Below are 19,442 nucleotides of genomic sequence, written 5' to 3'. Positions count from 1 at the left end.
ATATGGACTCCAGACATCATTCAGAACACATAATAGTGGAGTTTTACCCACCATTTAAATCTCTCCTCCTTTCCTTTTTCCTCTTTCCGCTTTTTTCCTTTTTCCCATTGAGTAATAGTTTTGATTTAAGGTAATTTATAAACAAATACGTTTATTTCTATTTGTATATATTTTTAACTTTTTAATTTTTTTTTTCTATTGAATATATTCTGTAACTTGAATTATAAAAATAAAACTTTTATTTTATTGGTTGGTTGGAAGAAATTGCCATTTGGCAATAAGCCCGCCAGTGTACAAATAACATTATGTACAAAAAGTTCAATATAAATTTTAAAAAATAAAAACTCTCATTATATTTCTATGGATGTCTGGAGTCCAGGTAAGGCCTACCTGGTGCATTGCCAACTTTATGAGACAAAAACCCTTCTATGGTGACTGGGAGGGTAAACAACGCAACGGAATCGGAAAAAGCGACCGTAGAGTTAACCACAGACCCAGGAATAGACAATAAAACCACAAAACATGGAAAAAAGTTATCGTTTCTCTCAATATGGACTCCAGACATCTATAGAAACATAATAAGAGTTTTAATGGTAGGTAAAACTCCACTATTTACCGTATTTCAGAGATGTGTTTTTCCTTAATGCTATATTTAATTCAATTTGTTTTAAAAAAAAATTCAATACAGAGATCCATTTGTTTTTCATATTTCAAAACAAAGCAAGAAGGTCAAAATGAAGTTTGGAAATGGGTGATTCATATTTATATGGGTGCATAAAATCTGTTTTGAAACTCGTTCCCTTCCAAAGAGACTTCAGTCTAAGTGGGAGCAACTATAATAATGGAAGTTTAAATTTACTGCAGCACTAAAACAAAAGATTGTCTCACCCGGTCCAGCTTGCAGGTTCCCCTTGAAGTGCGGATTTATAAGCACCTTCTTCCCCTCGACTCCGGGTGGCAGTATGATGCCGGGAGGTCTGTTCTGGCTCGGCATTGGACCATGTCCATCTCTTGCATCTTGTACCCAAACATTCTCCCTGACCGCATCAGGTCGGAAGTCTGGCGGCCTCCTGTTCTCGAATCTCCCTTCGTTGGGTCCCGGACCCCTCGGCCTGAACTCCGGGACGTGTGGATTGAGTAATGTCGGCCTCACGTTGCTGGGAACGGCTGGCCTAAAGATACCCTGGGGTCTTATATTGTTTGGCGGGGGAACAAATTGTAGGGGAGGCCCTCTCAACTCTACGGGACGACCTCTGAATTCTGGGGGTCCATGTAATTCCCCCTGAGGACCTCTAAATTCTGAGGGTCCTCTTAATTCTACCGGTGGTCCCCTCAATTCTCCTGGAATTCCTCTAAATTCTGGAGGTCCCCTTAATTCGCCTGGAAGTACTCTAAATTCTGGAGGTCCCCTCAATTCTCCTGGAGGTCCCCTTGATTCTCCCGGAGGCCCCCGCAGTTCTCCTGGAGGTCCTCTCAGTTCTTCTGGAGGTCCTCTCAGTTCTCCTGGAGGTCCTCTCAGTTCGCCTGGATGACCTCTAAATGCCGGAGGTCCCCTTAATTCAACTGGAAGTCCTCTGAATTCTCCAGGAAGTCCTCTTAATTCTCCAGGAGGTCCTCTAAATTCTGGAGGTCCTCTTAATTCTGGAGGTCCCCTTAATTCACCTGGATGTCCTCTAAATTCTGGAGGTCCTCTAAATTCAACGGGAGGTCCTCTCAATTCGCCTGGAGGACCTCTTAATTCGCCTGGAGGTCCTCTCAATTCGCCTGGAGGTCCTCTTAATTCACCCGGATGTCCTCTCAATTCGCCGGGATGTCCCCTTAATTCTGGCGGACCTCTGAATTCTCCTGGATGCCCTCTTAGTTCTGGCGGTCCTTTTAATTCTCCCGGATGTCCCCTAAATTCTGGAGGTCCTCTCAATTCCCCAGGAGGTCCATGAAATTCGCCTGGAATTCCTCTAAACTCGGGATGTCCCCTTAATTCATCAGGAGGTCCTCTAAATTCTGGGGGTCCCCTTAATTCACCAGGAGGTCCTCTTTCTGGGGGTCCTCTAAATACTTGAAGTCCCCTTAGTTCACCTGGAGGACCTCTGAATTCTAGAGGCCCTCTCAGTTCACCTGGAGGTCCCCTTAGTTCAATAGGTGGTCCCCTAAACTCAGGGGGACCCCTCAATTCATCCGGAGGACCTCTGAATTCTGGAGGACCTCTGAATTCTGGAGGTCCCCTAAATTCTGGGGGTCCTCTTAATTCACCAGGAGGCCCCCTAAATTCCAGGGGACCCCTTAATTCGCCTGGAGGTCCTCTAAATTCAGATGCCCCTCTCATATCACCAGGGTGTCCTCTGAATCCAGGTGGACCCCTGAGTTCGCCATGAGGCTCTCTGAATTCAGGGGGTCCTCTCAATTCACCAGGTATCCCGTGAAACTCTCCCGGAGGTCCTCCAGGGTGACCCCTGAATTCATCAGGATGCCCTCTGAACTCATTTTGTGGGCCTCTGAACTCATCGGGCAGGCCTCTCAACTCGCCAGGATGTCTTCTGAACTCACCAGGAGGTCCCGGGAACTCATTTGGTGGCCCCCTGAAGTCTTCAGGGTGCCCTCTGAATCCGTCCGGAGGTCCTCGAAAATCTCCCCTAAAATCATTCAGAGGTCGGAAATCTCCAGGCATGTGAGGTTGTCTGTCGTCAAAATTGGGGCCAAAATCATTTGGCCTGTGATCTCTATCATCATAAGGTCTAAAATCACGATTTCTATTGAAATGGTCGGGTGGGCCAAATTCTCTGTCATTAGGGTGCCCATCGAAAAAATGTGGAGGTCGGAAATCTCTGTCTCTTCCATCTCTCGGACCATTTCGACCTCTCTGGCGACCCCTCATATTCCGGCGACCTCTTCCCGGCTGTTGATTTCTGTCATCATTGGTGACTACAGCATCTGCAAAAAGAAAAACAGTTTTGTTTCTTATACATTTCAAGTTTTTATACAAAACAATGGAGAGTTTGAGGAGACCTATCCGGCTTTAGGCTGATGATCAACATCATTCATGTAACTGAAAGAAAGTCAAAAAGGACGACATATATACATATACAGTTTACATACATACTAAATTGTTAAATTTGAGAAAATCAGTAGTATATGAACATATTGTTGATGTTGTAATATTTTTATTATAGAACATAATATTGAAAAAAAAAAATTTAAGAAATAAAAAATGGCTTAATATCTACACTATAATATGAAGAGTGGAGGGGAAAGATGAAAGGAAGCAGGGAGGAGAAAGGAAAAACTCATACGTCGTAGCATCTTCACCGTACACTGTGGAAATATTGCGAGCGGCTTTGCAGCTTTATTCCCTTGATTGGACGTGAACAGAAGGGGTGTCGAAAATGCTCAATTTTGTCTACTTAACATTCCATTTTGAAGACATATAATCAAATAAAATAATGTATGTAACGTAAAAATATATACAGGGTGTCCCAGAAGTCGACGTCAAGCCGGAAACGGATGATAGAGCATGTCATAAAAAAAATATTTAGAACAAAGAAAATTTACAAATATAAAATATTTAAAAAAACAAATGGTTGCTTACTTCTGCAGGGGAGAAGTGAGGGGAGCAAGGCGCAGTATCAGACTCCCCCTCCCCACTTCTCCCCTGCAGAAGTAAGCAACAATTTGCTTTTTTGATATTTTATTTTTTAAATTTTTTTCATTCTAAAAAATTATTTTAATATGCCAATATGTCTTCTTGCTTATACTGATCATCGTGGTTTCGGATGTGACAGGGTTAAATGAACACCCTGTATAAACCGGGTTATGGTCCCGCGGTAGTATTGTGACTCACGGACCGAAGGTTCGAGGTTCAAATCCCACTCTATTACAATTCCATTTCCATTTTTCCAGCACAAGTTATTTACGACTTTTAGGAAATGGTTTGTAAATTGAAATATTTTAGTAAATAATAAGAATTCAAGTATTTCTCTTATTTAAAATATATATATATATGTTATACATATGTGAATATATGTATACTAGTAAGTTTATATTTTATAGCTGAACCCGGCCACATTTTGCTGTGGCCTTGTCTGATATTAATAACAAAAATAGTCTAGCAACTATAAATTTACCAAGAAAACACATTGCTTAATTTAATATCTTAATTTGCGTTGCTGTTACTATGCTGTAGAATGTAAGGAAATGCAATGTTCTGTCAAAATTTTAAGTAAATTCATCGATTACTACTTTCCGAGATTTGCGGCCACAAACATACGGAAACTAAGTTGATATATAAAATATAGATTTGTCTGATGTTTCTTTAAAATAAATTAACTTGTAAATTATTATTATGTATTAAAATGTAATTGCCTAGCTTGGAACGGGGTATGTACCCTTGTTGACTGGGCAAAGCTTTTAACAAAAAAAAAATATTTTCCAAATAATTAAAAATCTCTTAATTTGTCATTTGGAGATTTCTGACTAACAAACTGCCAATTTTTTTTCCAAAATCGACTTACCCAAAGAGTCGGGAATAGGCTGGGGGGAATGTGTTGCCTCCCTCTCTGTGGGGAATCTCTCTCTCTGTCCGGCCCGATACCTGTCCTCTTCCGTGACGGGATCGACCCTGACATTCCCCCCCTTAGTAGCCTGTTCATGATCAATACGGTGCTGTATCACCTCAGGAATTGGCTGCTGGATTGGTGCGGGCAGCTCTACAGGGGGCTGGAATGAAAAACAATAAATTTAGCATGTCCAATAACGATACAAAGTACTAAGGGGGTATCACACCATCTCCTTGTAAATCCTAATTAACAAAATGTAAGTTAAAATTAGCTACCCGATTTTAATATTTTCAACCAACCGATTTCACCATTGAAATAATGCTAAATCAATCTTTCGAGTAGTTAAACAAAACATTCGTCTGGCAACACATCCGCGGAAAGCCCTGACTAAAAATCTATGCGTTTGCTGTCAAAAATAGTGCATCTTTCAAAATCTACATCCAACAACTAATTTTGTTAGTTTTCATAAGTTTTAGATATATCGTAGTATTTTATATGTTATTGAATATTAGAATCAATAATTAAGGTTCCTTTTCAAGACGTTTAGGTTGATGTATTTATAGTATTTTGTCTACATATTTGTCGGCCACGTGGTGTAATGGTCAGCGCGTTTGCCTACCATGCGAGAGGTCTCGGGTTCGATTCCAGACATGGTTGATATGAAATATTTATTTAAAAGGGTGTTTTCACACAAGAATATTTCCTAGTCCCTGGACTGGTACCTGATGCCTAAGATTGATTGACAATTAACTAATTTTTGCCCGTCTAAATGCATATTATCCCCCCTTAAGGCAATATGCCCGCCCTTATTTTTATGCAAAATGTATAGTGTTAAATTAATGGTGTGTGCCCGTGGTGTAACATTGATTTAAAATGAACTTTGGTGTGTATTTTGGAAGTTTTTACTGGAAGTAGTTTACTTTGTAAGCACTGAAAAAATTGTTTAACAGAACTGTCACATGATGCTTGAAAGGGTCAACAAATATTACTAGTGCAACGAGGCTTCAAAGCAACAGAGAAGGAAAACATCTTGAGAAAGAAATATGGAAGTCTTTGGCAAATTTAAGTGAACATTCACTTATCCACAACTCTTCTATGTCCTGGCTTTTATGAAGTACCTAAATATTTAAACTACAGGACCATTTTTTTCTAAATTAGTCCTAAATAACTGAACAAAAAATTGGGAACCATGTTGTGTTAAAGCAAATGATTGAAATATTAATTTTCGTACTTAGCTGGAATAGTAGATCGATGATCTGGCGAGTTAGTCAGACAAGTAAAAAAATCTAGAGCTAAAAATCTTTTTCCAAGTTTCATAATAATAAAGCAGACATTTTGTTGCATTGGGGAAACAAGGTTATATGTAGATTCATGATTTTTTTGAGACATGAAAGTTTGAAATGAAGACATTATTTTATTCAACATTTTTTGTTAATATTGTCTTAATAAACTTAATAATAATTAAGGATTGATGACGTTTTTTTTTTTAAATTTCGATGGATAGAACCGATATTAGAATATAAATACTATAAAAGTTAAAAGTAAAAAAAACTTTTTTTGTTTAATAGAACCTCATTTCCTCAACGCGACGATTTGTTGGTCTGCAACCGACGCAATATAAAACTAGTAGACTTAGAAAAAGTATTAGATTTGAGGTAAAAATTTCAATAATTATTTTCTCATTTTCTCTGAACTTGTAATGTGTGCACTCGTGATCTGGACAATAGATATGAAAACTATTTACATATTTGTGCCATAGAATTAAGAATAGTCCAGAAGGAGCGTAAAATCATATTTAAATACATCGGACTGTGTCCAAAAATCCCTCCACTTTGCCCCACTTTCGCCGCGCGCATTCGTGAAGTCACCGCGCAATGTTGCACGATGGGAAAAATATAATCATAACACAAATGTAAGGTAAAAAAAAAAAGCTATTCGTTAATTTCTCTAAAATTTTATTGTGCATGCGGAAATATTGATTGACACAACAGAGTAGATAAGTAAAGGGTCATTTAATAAGAGTAATTGAATTGATGAACTTTGAACTTAAAATATGAAACAAATTTTATTTTACATAAAACTGATATTTTTAAATGTTAAATAATATTTGATGTTTTAAAGATAATGTCGGTCAAATGTTCACCACGGCGTTGTTTAACCCGAGGTCCAATTTTCATTAGTTCTCTCATTAGATGAGCAGGGTAAAAAAATTTACTACCCTGGCAACACTAACTAAATGTTCATTTTGTTTTTTTTCGAAAATATGACAGATGGAAAAATAATTCAATTTTTAAGTAATGCATTTGATACTTACACATACATTTGCTAATTACACATGAAATGTGATCCCATCCTGTATCTTTAAGATTCCAGCAGTATTTCTACATTTTAAAACGGCACAACACGGCATAATTAAATCCAAATCGAGAGTTGCGTACTGAACGACGTCTACAAAGAAACTAATGGGTCAATACGTAAAACTACTCTTTTAATAGTTTAGTCGCCTTCGGTTTGATGCCAGTATGCGATTTCTGGACTATTCTTAATTCTATGATTTGTCCATTCATAATTAGATACTTTACAAAAAAATTATAATTAACAAAATGAGGATATAAAATTGTTTCAAAGTACCTCTCTGCATACTTCCAAGCGAGGCGGTTCTTGAACTACACTATTTCTTCGATTTACGGGTTCGCGGACATGGTGTATCTCCGCCTTCTTGTGACTATCTTCGCAAAATGCAGGTCCATTCAAAACGGGTGGCTTGTCAACAAACGGCAGACCGTTATCTTGAGGGATGTGTTTATAACTCTCGTGATGAATATGGTCGTCATCGGCGAGAAGAATATCCTCCTCTTCCACTCCCAAGTTATAAATTTCATCAACGGCTCCCGAATAGTCTTCAGTTAAGAAGTCCTCACTAAAATATACAAAATAAAGCGTCTGATTACTGCAAATTACCAGTTGTCAGATAGATAACGCCGTAATAGTTTTAACGGGGAGTATGGCTTCTTAATCATCCAAATAAAAAAAATATTTTGCAAAACGCCTTTTCAATGTGAACAAATGCATAATTTCAAGTAAGCGGCATGCATTTTTCAAATAAAAATCAATCAAAAATTAATTTAGTACAAAAATAGGCCAAGCACTCACTTGTCGGACATCTTGAATGAGTTACATTTCTACATTATCTCTGGAATAAGTTTTAAATGTTGCCAGCAGTTGCGAGTTGTTATCTAAAAAATATCTCAATTTCGTCGCGTTGCTCGTTGGTGAAATAAAATGAAATAAAGTCTTACAAAATTCTATTTTTTACATTGCACTTTTATTATATTATAATTTCAAAGAGTAACGAATTCTTTCCTTAATTATTTTTTAGTTTATCAAGACAAAGTTAATAAAAACTATTAGATAAAATAATGTCTTCATTTCAAACTTTTATGTCTCAAAAAAATTATAAATCCACATAGAATTTTATTTCCCCAACGAAACAATTTATCGACAGCTGAAAAAAACATTTTGTCTGAGAATTAATTTGACAATAAGGATATGCATTTCATCATAATCAATCATGAAAAATGATTGAAAAACGTGATGAAAAAAAAGTGATACAAATTGAGTTTTATGAGTTCGTTTGCACTAACATTGCAGTTTCAATTAATTATCAGGGTTGATGGACGCTGTTAAGCGATAATCGAAAAATAATATGAACCACACAAAATGTATGGCACAATAACCCGCAAAAAAACCATTTATATTCAAACTGAAAATCTAATATATTCAATCAGAAAATTTCTTGTGTTTAGGGTTGATTTACTTAAAAATATTGTTAAGTACAACATTCAAAAACAATTCCCAAATCACTTTTTCTTAAATGATAAAAATGATTACGGCAACAGGGGTTACCCGTTACCCCACTATTCAAAAAGAGTATCGAAATTTTTTGTTAAGTTGTGTATTTATTTTTTTATCGCCAGATCTATTCACTGATTGCGAAGTGTTGGTACTTTTAATCACAGACTACAGATCTTTTAATCGCACGCGTCAACGTCAACTTTAATGTACGCAATAAGAACTTAAACTTATTGATAATCATAAAGAAATTTCGAAAAACATAAATATGAAAAATTTTAGAACTACCAATTACTTATAGTCAACAAATCACAAAATCAGCATAGAGGTAATATAATATATATTATTGTTATCAAAAACATTTTTCACTTTGTGGTATGACATTTTATACTTATTTGTTAAGAAATTTGTATAAACCACTTAATTTTTTTAATTACACTTCGACCGGTTTCGAGGTTACTACCTCATCGTCACGTCAGTTAAATTCCTGACGATGAGGTAGTAACCTCGAAACCGGTCGAAGTGTAATTAAAAAAATTAAGTGGTTTATACAAATTTATTGACAAATGAGTGTAATATAATATATCACTGAAAATCAGTATTGTTTTTATTTTTTATGTTAGACAATTGGACTATAATAAGTTATTATTCTAGGTACTGTTTTTTGATGCACGAGGACTGTCTGACTGATTAACAACGCGGCAACAAGTCACGCGGCCTAGTCACGAGCCATAAGATGCACCCGAGTAAAGCCGAATGTAATCCGACACATCCAGACCGCATGTTTATGGCAAATTTTTGGCCGAAACTAATTTTATTGGCTGAAACCGAAACCGAAACTTCTGCCGCTCACTCCTGAAGGTGATGAGGATGATAATAATTTATTAACAAAGAAAAATCGATTTTTTATTAATTAGGTGCAAGGTGCTATGTAATGTTTATTAGATTAAATAAACACGACTTATTTTTGGAACCAATTACCAAAATGCAATCCGGTTTACCTACTGTTAGAAAAAACCTAAGTTCGACAAAAACAATTCTTTCGTAAATCGAGATTTTATTTTCTACAAGCACATCTCTACAGACATAACCTAACATTTTTACAAAAGGAAACGTCAAATCGTCAAATGTCAATTTATCGCCGTGTTATTGCTGACTAGTCGCAATTTGACATTTGGTATCGGTCTGGCATGATTTTTGAGACGATATGCCTTAATTTGAATCTTATAATTGAATATTTTTTAACGGTGGTAACTAATATTCCAAATGTCTAGAGAAAAGAGTGTTTGGTATGCAGAAGAGATACTATTAGATGCAAAATTAATAAACCTTCAGCTGGAAACAGGAGAATGGAACGCAGTCGAAGAAATGCTAAGAGCAGAATCTCTTTTGTCCAGAGATTTGGAGACTGGTCGCCTCCGACCGTAAGATTTTAAAGCATTAAAATTTTTATTTTTTATTTTTTTATTTACGATATGTTTCAATGTTTGTCTTTGTTTACAGCAAAAAAGTGTCCGAATATACTCTCCGGCTGATTGCGGATATTTTACACTTGATGAAATTGGACATAGAACAAGGATCGTATAATTTATCTACTTTAGCTGTTGCGGAGCAGTGTTTACGCCTACTCCGAACGTGTGCAGCTTCTGGAATGAAAATTCAGACATACATTTCTAAAGACCTTAGTATACTCGACGATATGTTGACGATTTTCAACGAGTACCAGCATCCGAGTGACGAAGTGATCAACGATGTTCTATCATCTAAATTTGAGATGTGTATGGTGGCGTTGACTCAAACGCTCGGAAATCTAGTGGTAAATAATCCGTTTAATCAGACAATCATCTGGGAAAAGTTTGGCCCTAACATTTTAAATGCGCTTCTGGGGCATAATGAAAAGGTTGCGTCTTGTGCAGCTATGATAGTGTACAACATCCTTCTCGGACAACCAAATGTGCTACCTGATGATATTCTACTACTCAACGCCTTGGCTTACATGTATGCTGAGGGTAATTCCGAGTTCCCTCACTTAATTATCGAGTATTTAATTGGCGTGGAAAACAGCTACATAGAAAAATTATACAACCGATTGGAACCGGACACCAGATTGCTAATTCTCAATCTCGCTTACAACATTCTCATGTCAATCGAAACGCAGGATATCAATGTCTCCGTTAATTTTATCAAGTTTATATCTCACGAGTTTAAAATGAAATCTGATTGTATTTTGAAAACTGTCGATAAATATGTGAATTCGATCGAGCCTCAGGAAGTAGTATTCCTATTAGATATTATTGCGACAGCTTCGAGTATGGATGCATACATGGATTGTTTGCAGAGTGATGTTTCCCTGTTCATAAATTGCGCTTGTGAGTATCAACCACAGTATTAAAATTCAAATATAAAATCATGTAAATTACAATTACAGATAGCGCGCGAGTTGAATGCAATTGGGGCCTGAGGTGAAGAGCGGGAGCATCTCCCCCCGCCGTCCGCACGTCGTATGCAAATTAGATTTCCCTATGTGAAATAATTCATTAAAAAAAGGGGTTATAATTATCACCTTGCATTTTCATTATTTAAACCAAGATGTAAAATGTTAAATTTAAAACAATGTTGAAATTAATCCACATACTCATTATCGATATTAATAATTCTAATTAGGTCTCAGCACTATCGCATTCCTTAGCTCTGCATTCAACTCGCGCGCTGACAGTATATTATTGTACATTGATAAGTATATTTCCAATGCATTCTTGCTGAGTGAGGGTACTATTTGCAAACCCAGCAAGATCCATCTTTCTTTATTTTGAGCAAATCACAAAAGTGATGCAATAATAGTTTCAACTTTTTTTTTTATCTTTTAAATTTTTATTATGAACAATTTATATTTTATATATAACTAGTGATGAAATAATCATGATTATGCCGAGAAACAATAGTGAAATAATTAATTTGATTTTGGAGATTGCCAACTTTGCAATACATTTTTTGTCATGTTTTGCAACACACCTAATGATTTGAAAGTCAGATTCTCATAAACAAAGCCGTATTTTGAACTGACAATGTTATAATTATTGTAAATAATTGTATTCTGAATAAGTTTCAATTCATATCTTACCTTTTTAAGATTTTGGATTTTGTCAGGTTTGCAAGTAATACCCTCAAGTGTATTCATTCAGCTTCCCCCAGCACTCGTGGGAATGTTTCTCTGTTCACCAAACCCTTATCTGCACCTGATGGTGCATTGGTAGAGTAGATATGTAGTATCTTGATCATCTGTAGAATATTTTCTTTTTAGTTCTTTTACGCAGTATTCATGAACTGGGAAAATATGAAAACAACTTCTTTTCTTCCATTAATAAACTATATCAAACTGCGGGAAAAACAATGCCAGGGAGTAAAGAAGAAGCAAAGAAGGTTGAAGATGTAGATCATGAAAAAGGACAGTCTATGGAAGAGCCAGGTAAATTTAATTTTATAGATGAAATGTATGTTTAAAGTTTGTAAAACTGTCTTGTGTACTGTGTGTTCATAGCACTTCTTGCAGATATATCGAAATGCATTGTTGTAATGATAAGTGCTCTGTGTCCAGGTGGATGAAGAATACAATTATTGTGTGTGAAATAGAACCAGAACCCTGGAAGAGTGTTTTTGACTCAATGGCTGCTCTCGGAAAAAAATGTTTTCACCTACCATTCGTGAGGTCCTGGGTTCGATTCCTGGCAGGGTGGTCGTGAAATATTTTGTTTTTAAAGGTTTTTTAATTGCAATATTTCATTATTCCTGGACTGGCACCTGAAGTGCTAGACTGATCACCTTACCTTCATGTAACAGATGATCGAACTATGCTGCATTTAGTTTAGCAATCCAATGCCCTGTGCACCACTGGGTGCGGAAAGGGGGATGGTGATGATGATGAAAACTAGTTATTATTTTATCTTATAATCTGCAATATGTGTTTGAATTATAATAACTATTGTAAGACATATAATATGCCCTTTTTATAATTTCCAGGATTGGTGAAGAAATGTGATTCCACCGATATGCTTCAAGGAATCGAAACTGTTTCGGAATGCACTGAATCTGAAAGTAGCGAGCAGTATTTTGAATGCACAGATCAACCACCTTTTGATTCTCTGAATATTTCTGAAACTATCCAGTCCCAAATGACGTTCATCGACAATAAACAAATGACTTCGCAGCCGACATCCCCTCCTATCATATTACCCGAAGCTATGACAGGACTTAACTTTGGGAGACAAGGAAGCATCGATCGAAAGATTTCCGATGTTTGTAAACTTGATGAAAATCTTATTAAAGTTGCTTTCGCTAAAAATATCAAACCTGATATGGCCATGTCCATTTCATCAGAAGAAACCAATGCCCCTGCTAATGTGTCCTTTTCCTCTGAAACTGATTTATCCTCAAATAGAAAAATCAGTGTGGATCATAAGATCGATATTTTAGAAGAGATGGAACCACCACTTATCACAGATTCTCCAGAAGAAACTTCCATCAAACCAAATTCAAATACACCTCACTTGAGCAGAGACGGTAGTCTGGAATCTTCTCAGCTCGAAATAAAAGACAGTATTCCAGATAATGAAGAACCCGTTGTTTTAACAAAAACATCAAGTGATACTTACACTCCGTTTAACATGAGCAGACAACAAAGCGTCGAACCTGGTATTGAAGCTTCCGAAACTGTCATTAGAGAAATGACCGAATCAAACGCAGTACAAGTTGACCCAAATCTAAATCAATCCGAAACAAACGTAGAATCCAATCCTAGTCAAAATGAAGCTCAAACGTTTAACCCTAATAGCATTGAAATAGAAGTTCCTACAAATATTGCTCCTACGCACCCAAAATTCCCTTCTGACCCGATCCCAGTCAAAAAAAGTCAGAACTTATCGACTGAATTTGATTTGAGCGAACAACTACAAAAGATTTTAGGGATCTCAACCGAAAAATCAAATTTAAGATCTGATAGTTTAGAGTTAACAAAGGATGCGCATAGTGTGCAAACTGTTCAATCTAAAATGGACATTCCTCCACCACTTTCTCAATCTGTCAATTTACCCCTTGCGCCGGCTCAGTCTTCAGAATCTGTTGCTCAGAGGCCAAAGGCGCAAATAAAAATACCGAATGTGAAGATTGAATCCCCGGAAAGTAATATGAAGCCGAAATTGGGAAACTTTGAGAACACGGGACCTAAAAAATTGACTTGTGTGACTGAAACTGTCGAGCAGCATGTGGCTTTTGGATTTAAAGGTACCATTATCCGAACTCTCGGGAATCTTTGTTGGAAAAATCAAATCAATAAAAGACAGGTTTGTCTATTTGTACATATTCATTTTACTAAAATAAAACTTTTTATAGGTGCTTCATACATTTCTATCTGCAATCATATTTAGAAAAAATAGATAATTCTGAAAATTTCATATGAATATTTAAAAAGTAATTCCCTACAAATATTACAAGATGATTTATTTTGAATTAGTGATCCACATAAAACCATAAATATTTTTCAATCCAATAAATCACACACTGTTTCACATTATCTTTTATCTGACAACTACTGCCGAAGGAAAGAGAATGTGCCTTGCATAAGTCTTACATTCATATTATATTCGATCTTGTCAGTTTTTTAAAACATAGTAATTATATCCAAAGGGATGTATTTATTTAAACACCACATTTTTCTAATGTATTGCTTTTTTATAGATTCGAGAGCTGGATGTCATCCCTATATTGTTAAACTGTTGCAATATTGATGCCAGAAATCCATGTATCCTTTTAATAATATGTATACATATAATTTTTCTGGGTGTATTCTGATTTTTTAGTTGTGAATTTCATATGAATTCAGTCATTGTAAAATTCATTTGTTTTTCATAAATTATTTCTATAAAAACTGAGGAATTGTATCAGTGTGTACTTTACCTGTAACAACTTGTGAATGAAAAACGATTTAAATAAAATATTTATTATGTTTCAAGCCAAGAGCATTTACAAAAGATAATAGGTAGTATACTCATTTTTTCTTGTGAGATTTTTAAGTCCTATGTAATTGGTTGAAAATATGTTAAATATAATGAGACCGCTTTCCATAGTTGTGGTTTAAAGGTTTTGTCTTAAATACAGTTGATACAATGTTATATCCAATTCATGTAATAAAATTCCTTCGAGCATACTGAAAAACAATTTTAAACTAGAAAAATAATAAGTATAACATTGAGTAGCTATAAAAAAAACATTGTATTATAATGAATATGAATAAGTAAGAAAAAATAGTTTACAAATTACCTATATGAAAATCTGATTTAAAACAGACTAAAATACAAAAAAATTATCAAAAACTAGGATGGTAACATGTTATATATGTTAAAATCTACTAATAGTAAAATTATTATTCTACAATAAAAAAGGGAAAATAGGAGGAATGAAAAGAAATAATAACAAAGAATTAAGCAAAATATCATACGAAGTATGGAAATCATTTCACCCTAAAAAGACTTTCAATTTTAAAAACAAAAATCTTTAATACGAAGCGCATTCTAAGCTTAAAATGTCAAGCTCATTATACTTATTTCATAATTTGTGAAGTCTAGTAATAGCAAAATATTGTTTATGTATATATTTCTTATTAAAATGAAACAGACTTTATTTTTGAAGGTTAATAGATGTAAATATTTTTTTCCTTACATTTTCTATACAGTAATCATGCAGTGGGTAATATTAGCAATTAGGAATCTCTGCGAAAATTCCCCAGAAAACCAGGTAATGTCTAATGACTGTGTTACACGGATCTTGTAGCTAATTTTGCAAATGTTTACTTGCTTGTTTACATGGTACATTTTCTCATTTGAAATGAATCTGTGAGTATATGTGTAGGATTTTGGTTGTTGATGCAGGGTTGGAGCTCCCCCAGTTAGAGATTGACAGAAGAAACACGGTTGGCGTTCAATGTGTATTTATTACATACTCACAGATTCATTTCAAATGAGAAAATGTACCATGTAAACAAGCAAGTAAACATTTGCAAAATTAGCTACAAGATACACGGTTGGCGTTCAATGTGTATTTATTACATACACATTGAACGCCAACCGTTACAGAGTAATGACGACGATAAGTTGAACTAATTTACTGGCTGAACTGGACTATATTTTGGAACGGACTGACTGCGGTGAGCTACAATTTGTTTGACTGGATGAGGGTCATCCTGCTCCCAGTACCGAACTATTATGTAAATCTTCACCGAAATATTGGTGACTGCATGTTTTCACCATTTTGTTCATAAAAAATGTCGTTTTCGCTCGTACGCTGTCACCACGTCTTTCTATTTAGCCATTTCGGCTAGACTGGTCGTAGAAACACGATAAAAAAACTCGCTAGGAGAGACATAGACGCGCTACACATTGAAAAAAACTGCATCCTGCTAGCAGATCTAGGAATCCTCATATAATGAAAAAGTGTGCATCTTTCAGGCATGTCGTAAAATTTAAAGACTCAACGTTCTGTCATTAAGTGATTAATTTATACATTGTGTAACATACTTTATCAATATCGCAATCAACATTTTTGTTAACTCAACTTTCAATTTCCTGAATAATTTATATCTTTTGTTTTCTTTTCTTTTAGGAGTTAATAGCATCTCTAACACTTCAAGAACCTGTAGACAATGAAGTTTTGACTGAAATGGGTCTTACACTTCACACCGATTCCGAGAAAAATACCATTAAATTAGTTCCGCTTCTTAAAAAATAAATATTGTTTATACTTTATATTTATTTTTTGTAATTTTCAACAAATTCAGTTCTTGTATTGTAATATTAAATATGTACTCTCATTTTATAAAGCAGCTTTGGTAATTTTTATAGCGCAATACTGAACTCTTTGTGTGTGGTTACAGATTTAATTCCTGGCTGGTCAATAATGAATTTTAATAAATGAATATCCTGTAGATTAATTTTATTTAATTATATGTGGGACTCACCCGGAAACCGATGGCCCTTGTCATCTGACCGACTATCGTCTTAAGGACAGTGTAGAAGGTGAATCATGCATTTTCTATATGTAAATAACGAAATATCAAAATATCCAAACTACCGATTACCTAGCGTGAATGTCAAATTGCCTACCGTCAGGGAAATGCAATATGACCTCAACTCCTCACTTGGAAGAATGGAGAACTAACGAACTGGACGGCTACTATAAAAGCTGTGCCCTGACTTCAAGCAGTCAGTAGTGGTTCAGTAATAAGTTAGTACTTCGTCTCATCTCTTCGGTTCACTGTAATCTCTCCGTGTCCTTATTGTCACGTATTTACTATTGTAATTCTTTATTCGCTTCTGAATAAAATGTACATACGCAACTTTACCGTGTGTTCTTAATTGCTATTATTCATTAATATCAAAGCATTAACTTTGTGGTTAAATATTTTACTAAATGTTATTAAATATTTGTATATAACCACTTACCGACTTTTCTATGTCTACCGGTTTCGAGACGTACCCGTCTCTTCGTCAGGGCACCAATTAAACCAACATGCAAACCAACATACAAAACCCACTATACACCTTCACCATAGTTGTTGCGCAAAAATATAAAACCAACACAACGTGCATTTTAATAAGCACATGCACTGATTAGGACAAACATGCACTGATTAAAATATGAAAATATTCTATGTTATTTGAGAAATAGTTGAAAACAGGTAGAGGGGATGGAGGAAGGGGGTGAGCTTAATAGGTTTAATAATTTGATCAAATAATTTTAAAAAAATGTTTAATTGGTGCCCTGACGAAGAGACGGGTACGTCTCGAAACCGGTAGACATAGAAAAGTCGGTAAGTGGTTATTTACAAGTATTTAATAACATTTGTTATTATTCAGTTCAGTAGGGTGACTTAAAACCTTTACATGTAGGTATAGCACAAATCGTCGTCTTGGTGGTAAAAAGAACTTTGCTAAAATATCATAGTTTTTATAAAAATGACTTATAAGATGACTAGTTAACAAAAAATACATTTTTCCGTCGTAGTTCTTATTCTTGAAGATGGGAGTCGTAATATATTGAAATGGGTCTCCGTAAATTGATTCCACAGATTTTTCAAGATCAGGGCTGCTATTTCAAACGCTCTCGCTGCCGTAGAAAAAGCTTTTATAGCGCGTATTTTGTACGTAAATACTATTTTCTACGGCCGCGAGAGCGATCGGAATAGCAGCGCTGGCACTAATTCATTTGAATGAATGACTAAACTCGGACTTTCATTCGAATGAATTAAGTAATCGAATTAATTAGATTATTTTCATTCGAAAGAATCAATTCTAGTACTAATACTAATGCAGTGCCCTATGCATGATTAGGAGCGTACGGGGAATGATGATGATGTCGAAATTGAAATAAATTGGCACGAAGATCAATAGTGATTTTCTTTCTTTCTGCGGCTTCTCGCGAGATAATTAATTCCAAATAAAATAAAATGTGAATTCTTGACGAAAATGACAATTTAGTCAACAGGTGTCAAAAAAAACGACCAATTGCTGACAATAATTACTGACGGCAAGTATATTGAAATAAATAATTGTATAAAAATATAATTCACGGTATGAATTATGCTAATTTTGACCTGCGAACATTATGTTCATACATAATAATGATGACAATTTACTACAGTCGAAGCATGTTATTCCTTTCGCCATATGTGGGATTTTTTTCATTAGTTTTTATGAACGTTAAAAACGTAGAAGTCGCATCGCGTGTACATGGTTATTAATTTTTTTAAAACGCAAAGATGGTGTTGAAAAATAGTTAATCACAAAAAATGCACATTTTTTATGGCAGTCTAATACAAAATGGAAATCATACAATTTTTCCATTTTCAAACGCCGATCTTTCCAAATAACGCCATTAAAAAATACAATAAATAAACAATTGAAAAAAAAAATCATATATATTTATGATAAAAAATGTACTTTTTTCATAACTGACATATAATTACTTTTCGTCCGGCAGATTGCGCATATCTTGAAATTTAGACTAAACTTGGGTACATTTGTACTCGCCACTGCCTAAGGTATGCCTAATATACGTTAAAATTATTCTGCTAGACAGATTTGGAGATGGACATCGTCATTTGCTCATGAACATGAAGAATATACAAGGGCAAGAAATTATATCATTGTCAATATTCCTCCATTTAACGCAACACGTGGCCACGTGACAAAGCCTCCGGCGGCCTCCGTGGTGTAGTGGTCAAGACGCTTAACTCACAGACGGAAGGTTCCGGGTTCGATTCCCGGTGAGAACATTAAAAATTAAAATGTGATTTTTCTCAAGCCTGGGTATTCTGTGATGTAATTCACCACTGTAATTGGGCCTCCTGGCCTGTTGTGGTGCAAAGATAAAAAGAAAAAAAAAAGGTCCAAGGATTGTTTAATACGCTTCCACTTAAAATTAATTTGCCGTATTTTGCGGACGATACGACGCATCGGACCACAAGACGCACCCCAATTTTTGGTTGAATTTTTAGAGTAAAAAGTGCGTCTTATGGTCCGTAAAATACAGTAACTGAAAACAAACAATATTTTACAAGAGAAGTAAAAATCTGGCTAAAGAAAATTAGGATAGAAGAAATAAATCAAATATTTGAATGAGGCGTTCTTCTTAGAACAGGTTTCCCTAGTGAGGAACTAATAATTAAACTAATTTTGTAGATTTTTTTTTTTAATTTAGTACCTATATTAATAAAATAAAAACAAAAATATATGTTTTGTATACTTATATACAGGTTGCGCCATCTTTATATCGGTCATGTAAGAATTTTTTTATTGAAAAAAATTGTCCACAAAATAAAGTCTACAATTACAAATGGTTTATACATACATAATTAATAATAACGTTTCTGCCTCTCTAGTAGAGTGAAAACTCGTATTTAGAGAGGGATTTCGTTTTACATTGAATAACTTTGACATCTATCAACCGATCGACTTGAGTAAACATGTTTTTACGTTAATAACCATGAATCGT

At 35.1% G+C, this 19,442-nt stretch overlaps 2 protein-coding genes across 3 annotated transcripts in view; one reads left to right on the top strand and one right to left on the bottom strand.

Annotated features, from left to right (window-relative positions):
* The window catches only part of LOC148280223 (uncharacterized), a 34,182-nt gene extending 26,437 nt beyond the window's left edge, over positions 1 to 7,745 (bottom strand). The window contains exons 1-4 of the mRNA XM_088228715.1: positions 7,704 to 7,745; positions 7,182 to 7,470; positions 4,506 to 4,710; positions 889 to 2,928 (exon numbers count right to left, since the gene is read on the bottom strand). Of these exons, the coding sequence (XP_088084841.1) occupies positions 889 to 2,928; positions 4,506 to 4,710; positions 7,182 to 7,470; positions 7,704 to 7,714 (2,545 nt within the window). The 5' untranslated portion in view covers positions 7,715 to 7,745. The remainder of the gene's footprint in view (positions 1 to 888; positions 2,929 to 4,505; positions 4,711 to 7,181; positions 7,471 to 7,703) is intronic.
* A 1,737-nt stretch (positions 7,746 to 9,482) lies between these two features.
* Positions 9,483 to 16,790, top strand: LOC148280222 (uncharacterized). Of its 2 annotated transcripts, none has more exons than XM_088228719.1 (7): positions 9,483 to 9,826; positions 9,906 to 10,771; positions 11,704 to 11,868; positions 12,420 to 13,738; positions 14,133 to 14,196; positions 15,127 to 15,188; positions 16,324 to 16,790. In XM_088228719.1, the coding sequence occupies exons 1-7, from the start codon at positions 9,669 to 9,671 to the stop codon at positions 16,327 to 16,329; spliced, it is 2,640 nt and encodes an 879-aa protein (XP_088084845.1). In that variant the 5' UTR covers positions 9,483 to 9,668; the 3' UTR covers positions 16,330 to 16,790. The 2 variants fall into 2 exon arrangements, with proteins under 2 accessions (XP_088084845.1, XP_088084844.1); XM_088228718.1 differs by having other exon boundaries at positions 16,053 to 16,790.
* Positions 16,791 to 19,442: the final 2,652 nt, after the last annotated feature.

The sequence above is a fragment of the Micrasema longulum genome, unplaced genomic scaffold, assembly GCF_059751315.1.
Source record: "Micrasema longulum isolate JH-2025_06_02 unplaced genomic scaffold, ASM5975131v1 h1tg000605l, whole genome shotgun sequence".
NCBI classification, from domain to species: Eukaryota; Metazoa; Arthropoda; class Insecta; order Trichoptera; family Brachycentridae; genus Micrasema; species Micrasema longulum.
This window is presented reverse-complemented; position numbering and strand designations above follow the sequence as displayed.

What these genes read in the sequence shown, in the direction of transcription:
- LOC148280222 (XM_088228718.1), top strand. Translation starts at nt 9,669, where the DNA reads ATGTCTAGAGAAAAGAGTGTTTGGTATGCAGAAGAGATACTATTAGAT. An exon ending in ACAGTCTATGGAAGAGCCAG is followed by an intron (nt 11,869 to 12,419) that starts GTAAATTTAATT and finishes TATAATTTCCAG; the next exon opens with GATTGGTGAAGAAATGTGAT. An exon ending in AAAATTCCCCAGAAAACCAG is followed by an intron (nt 15,189 to 16,052) that starts GTAATGTCTAAT and finishes CTTTTCTTTTAG; the next exon opens with GAGTTAATAGCATCTCTAAC.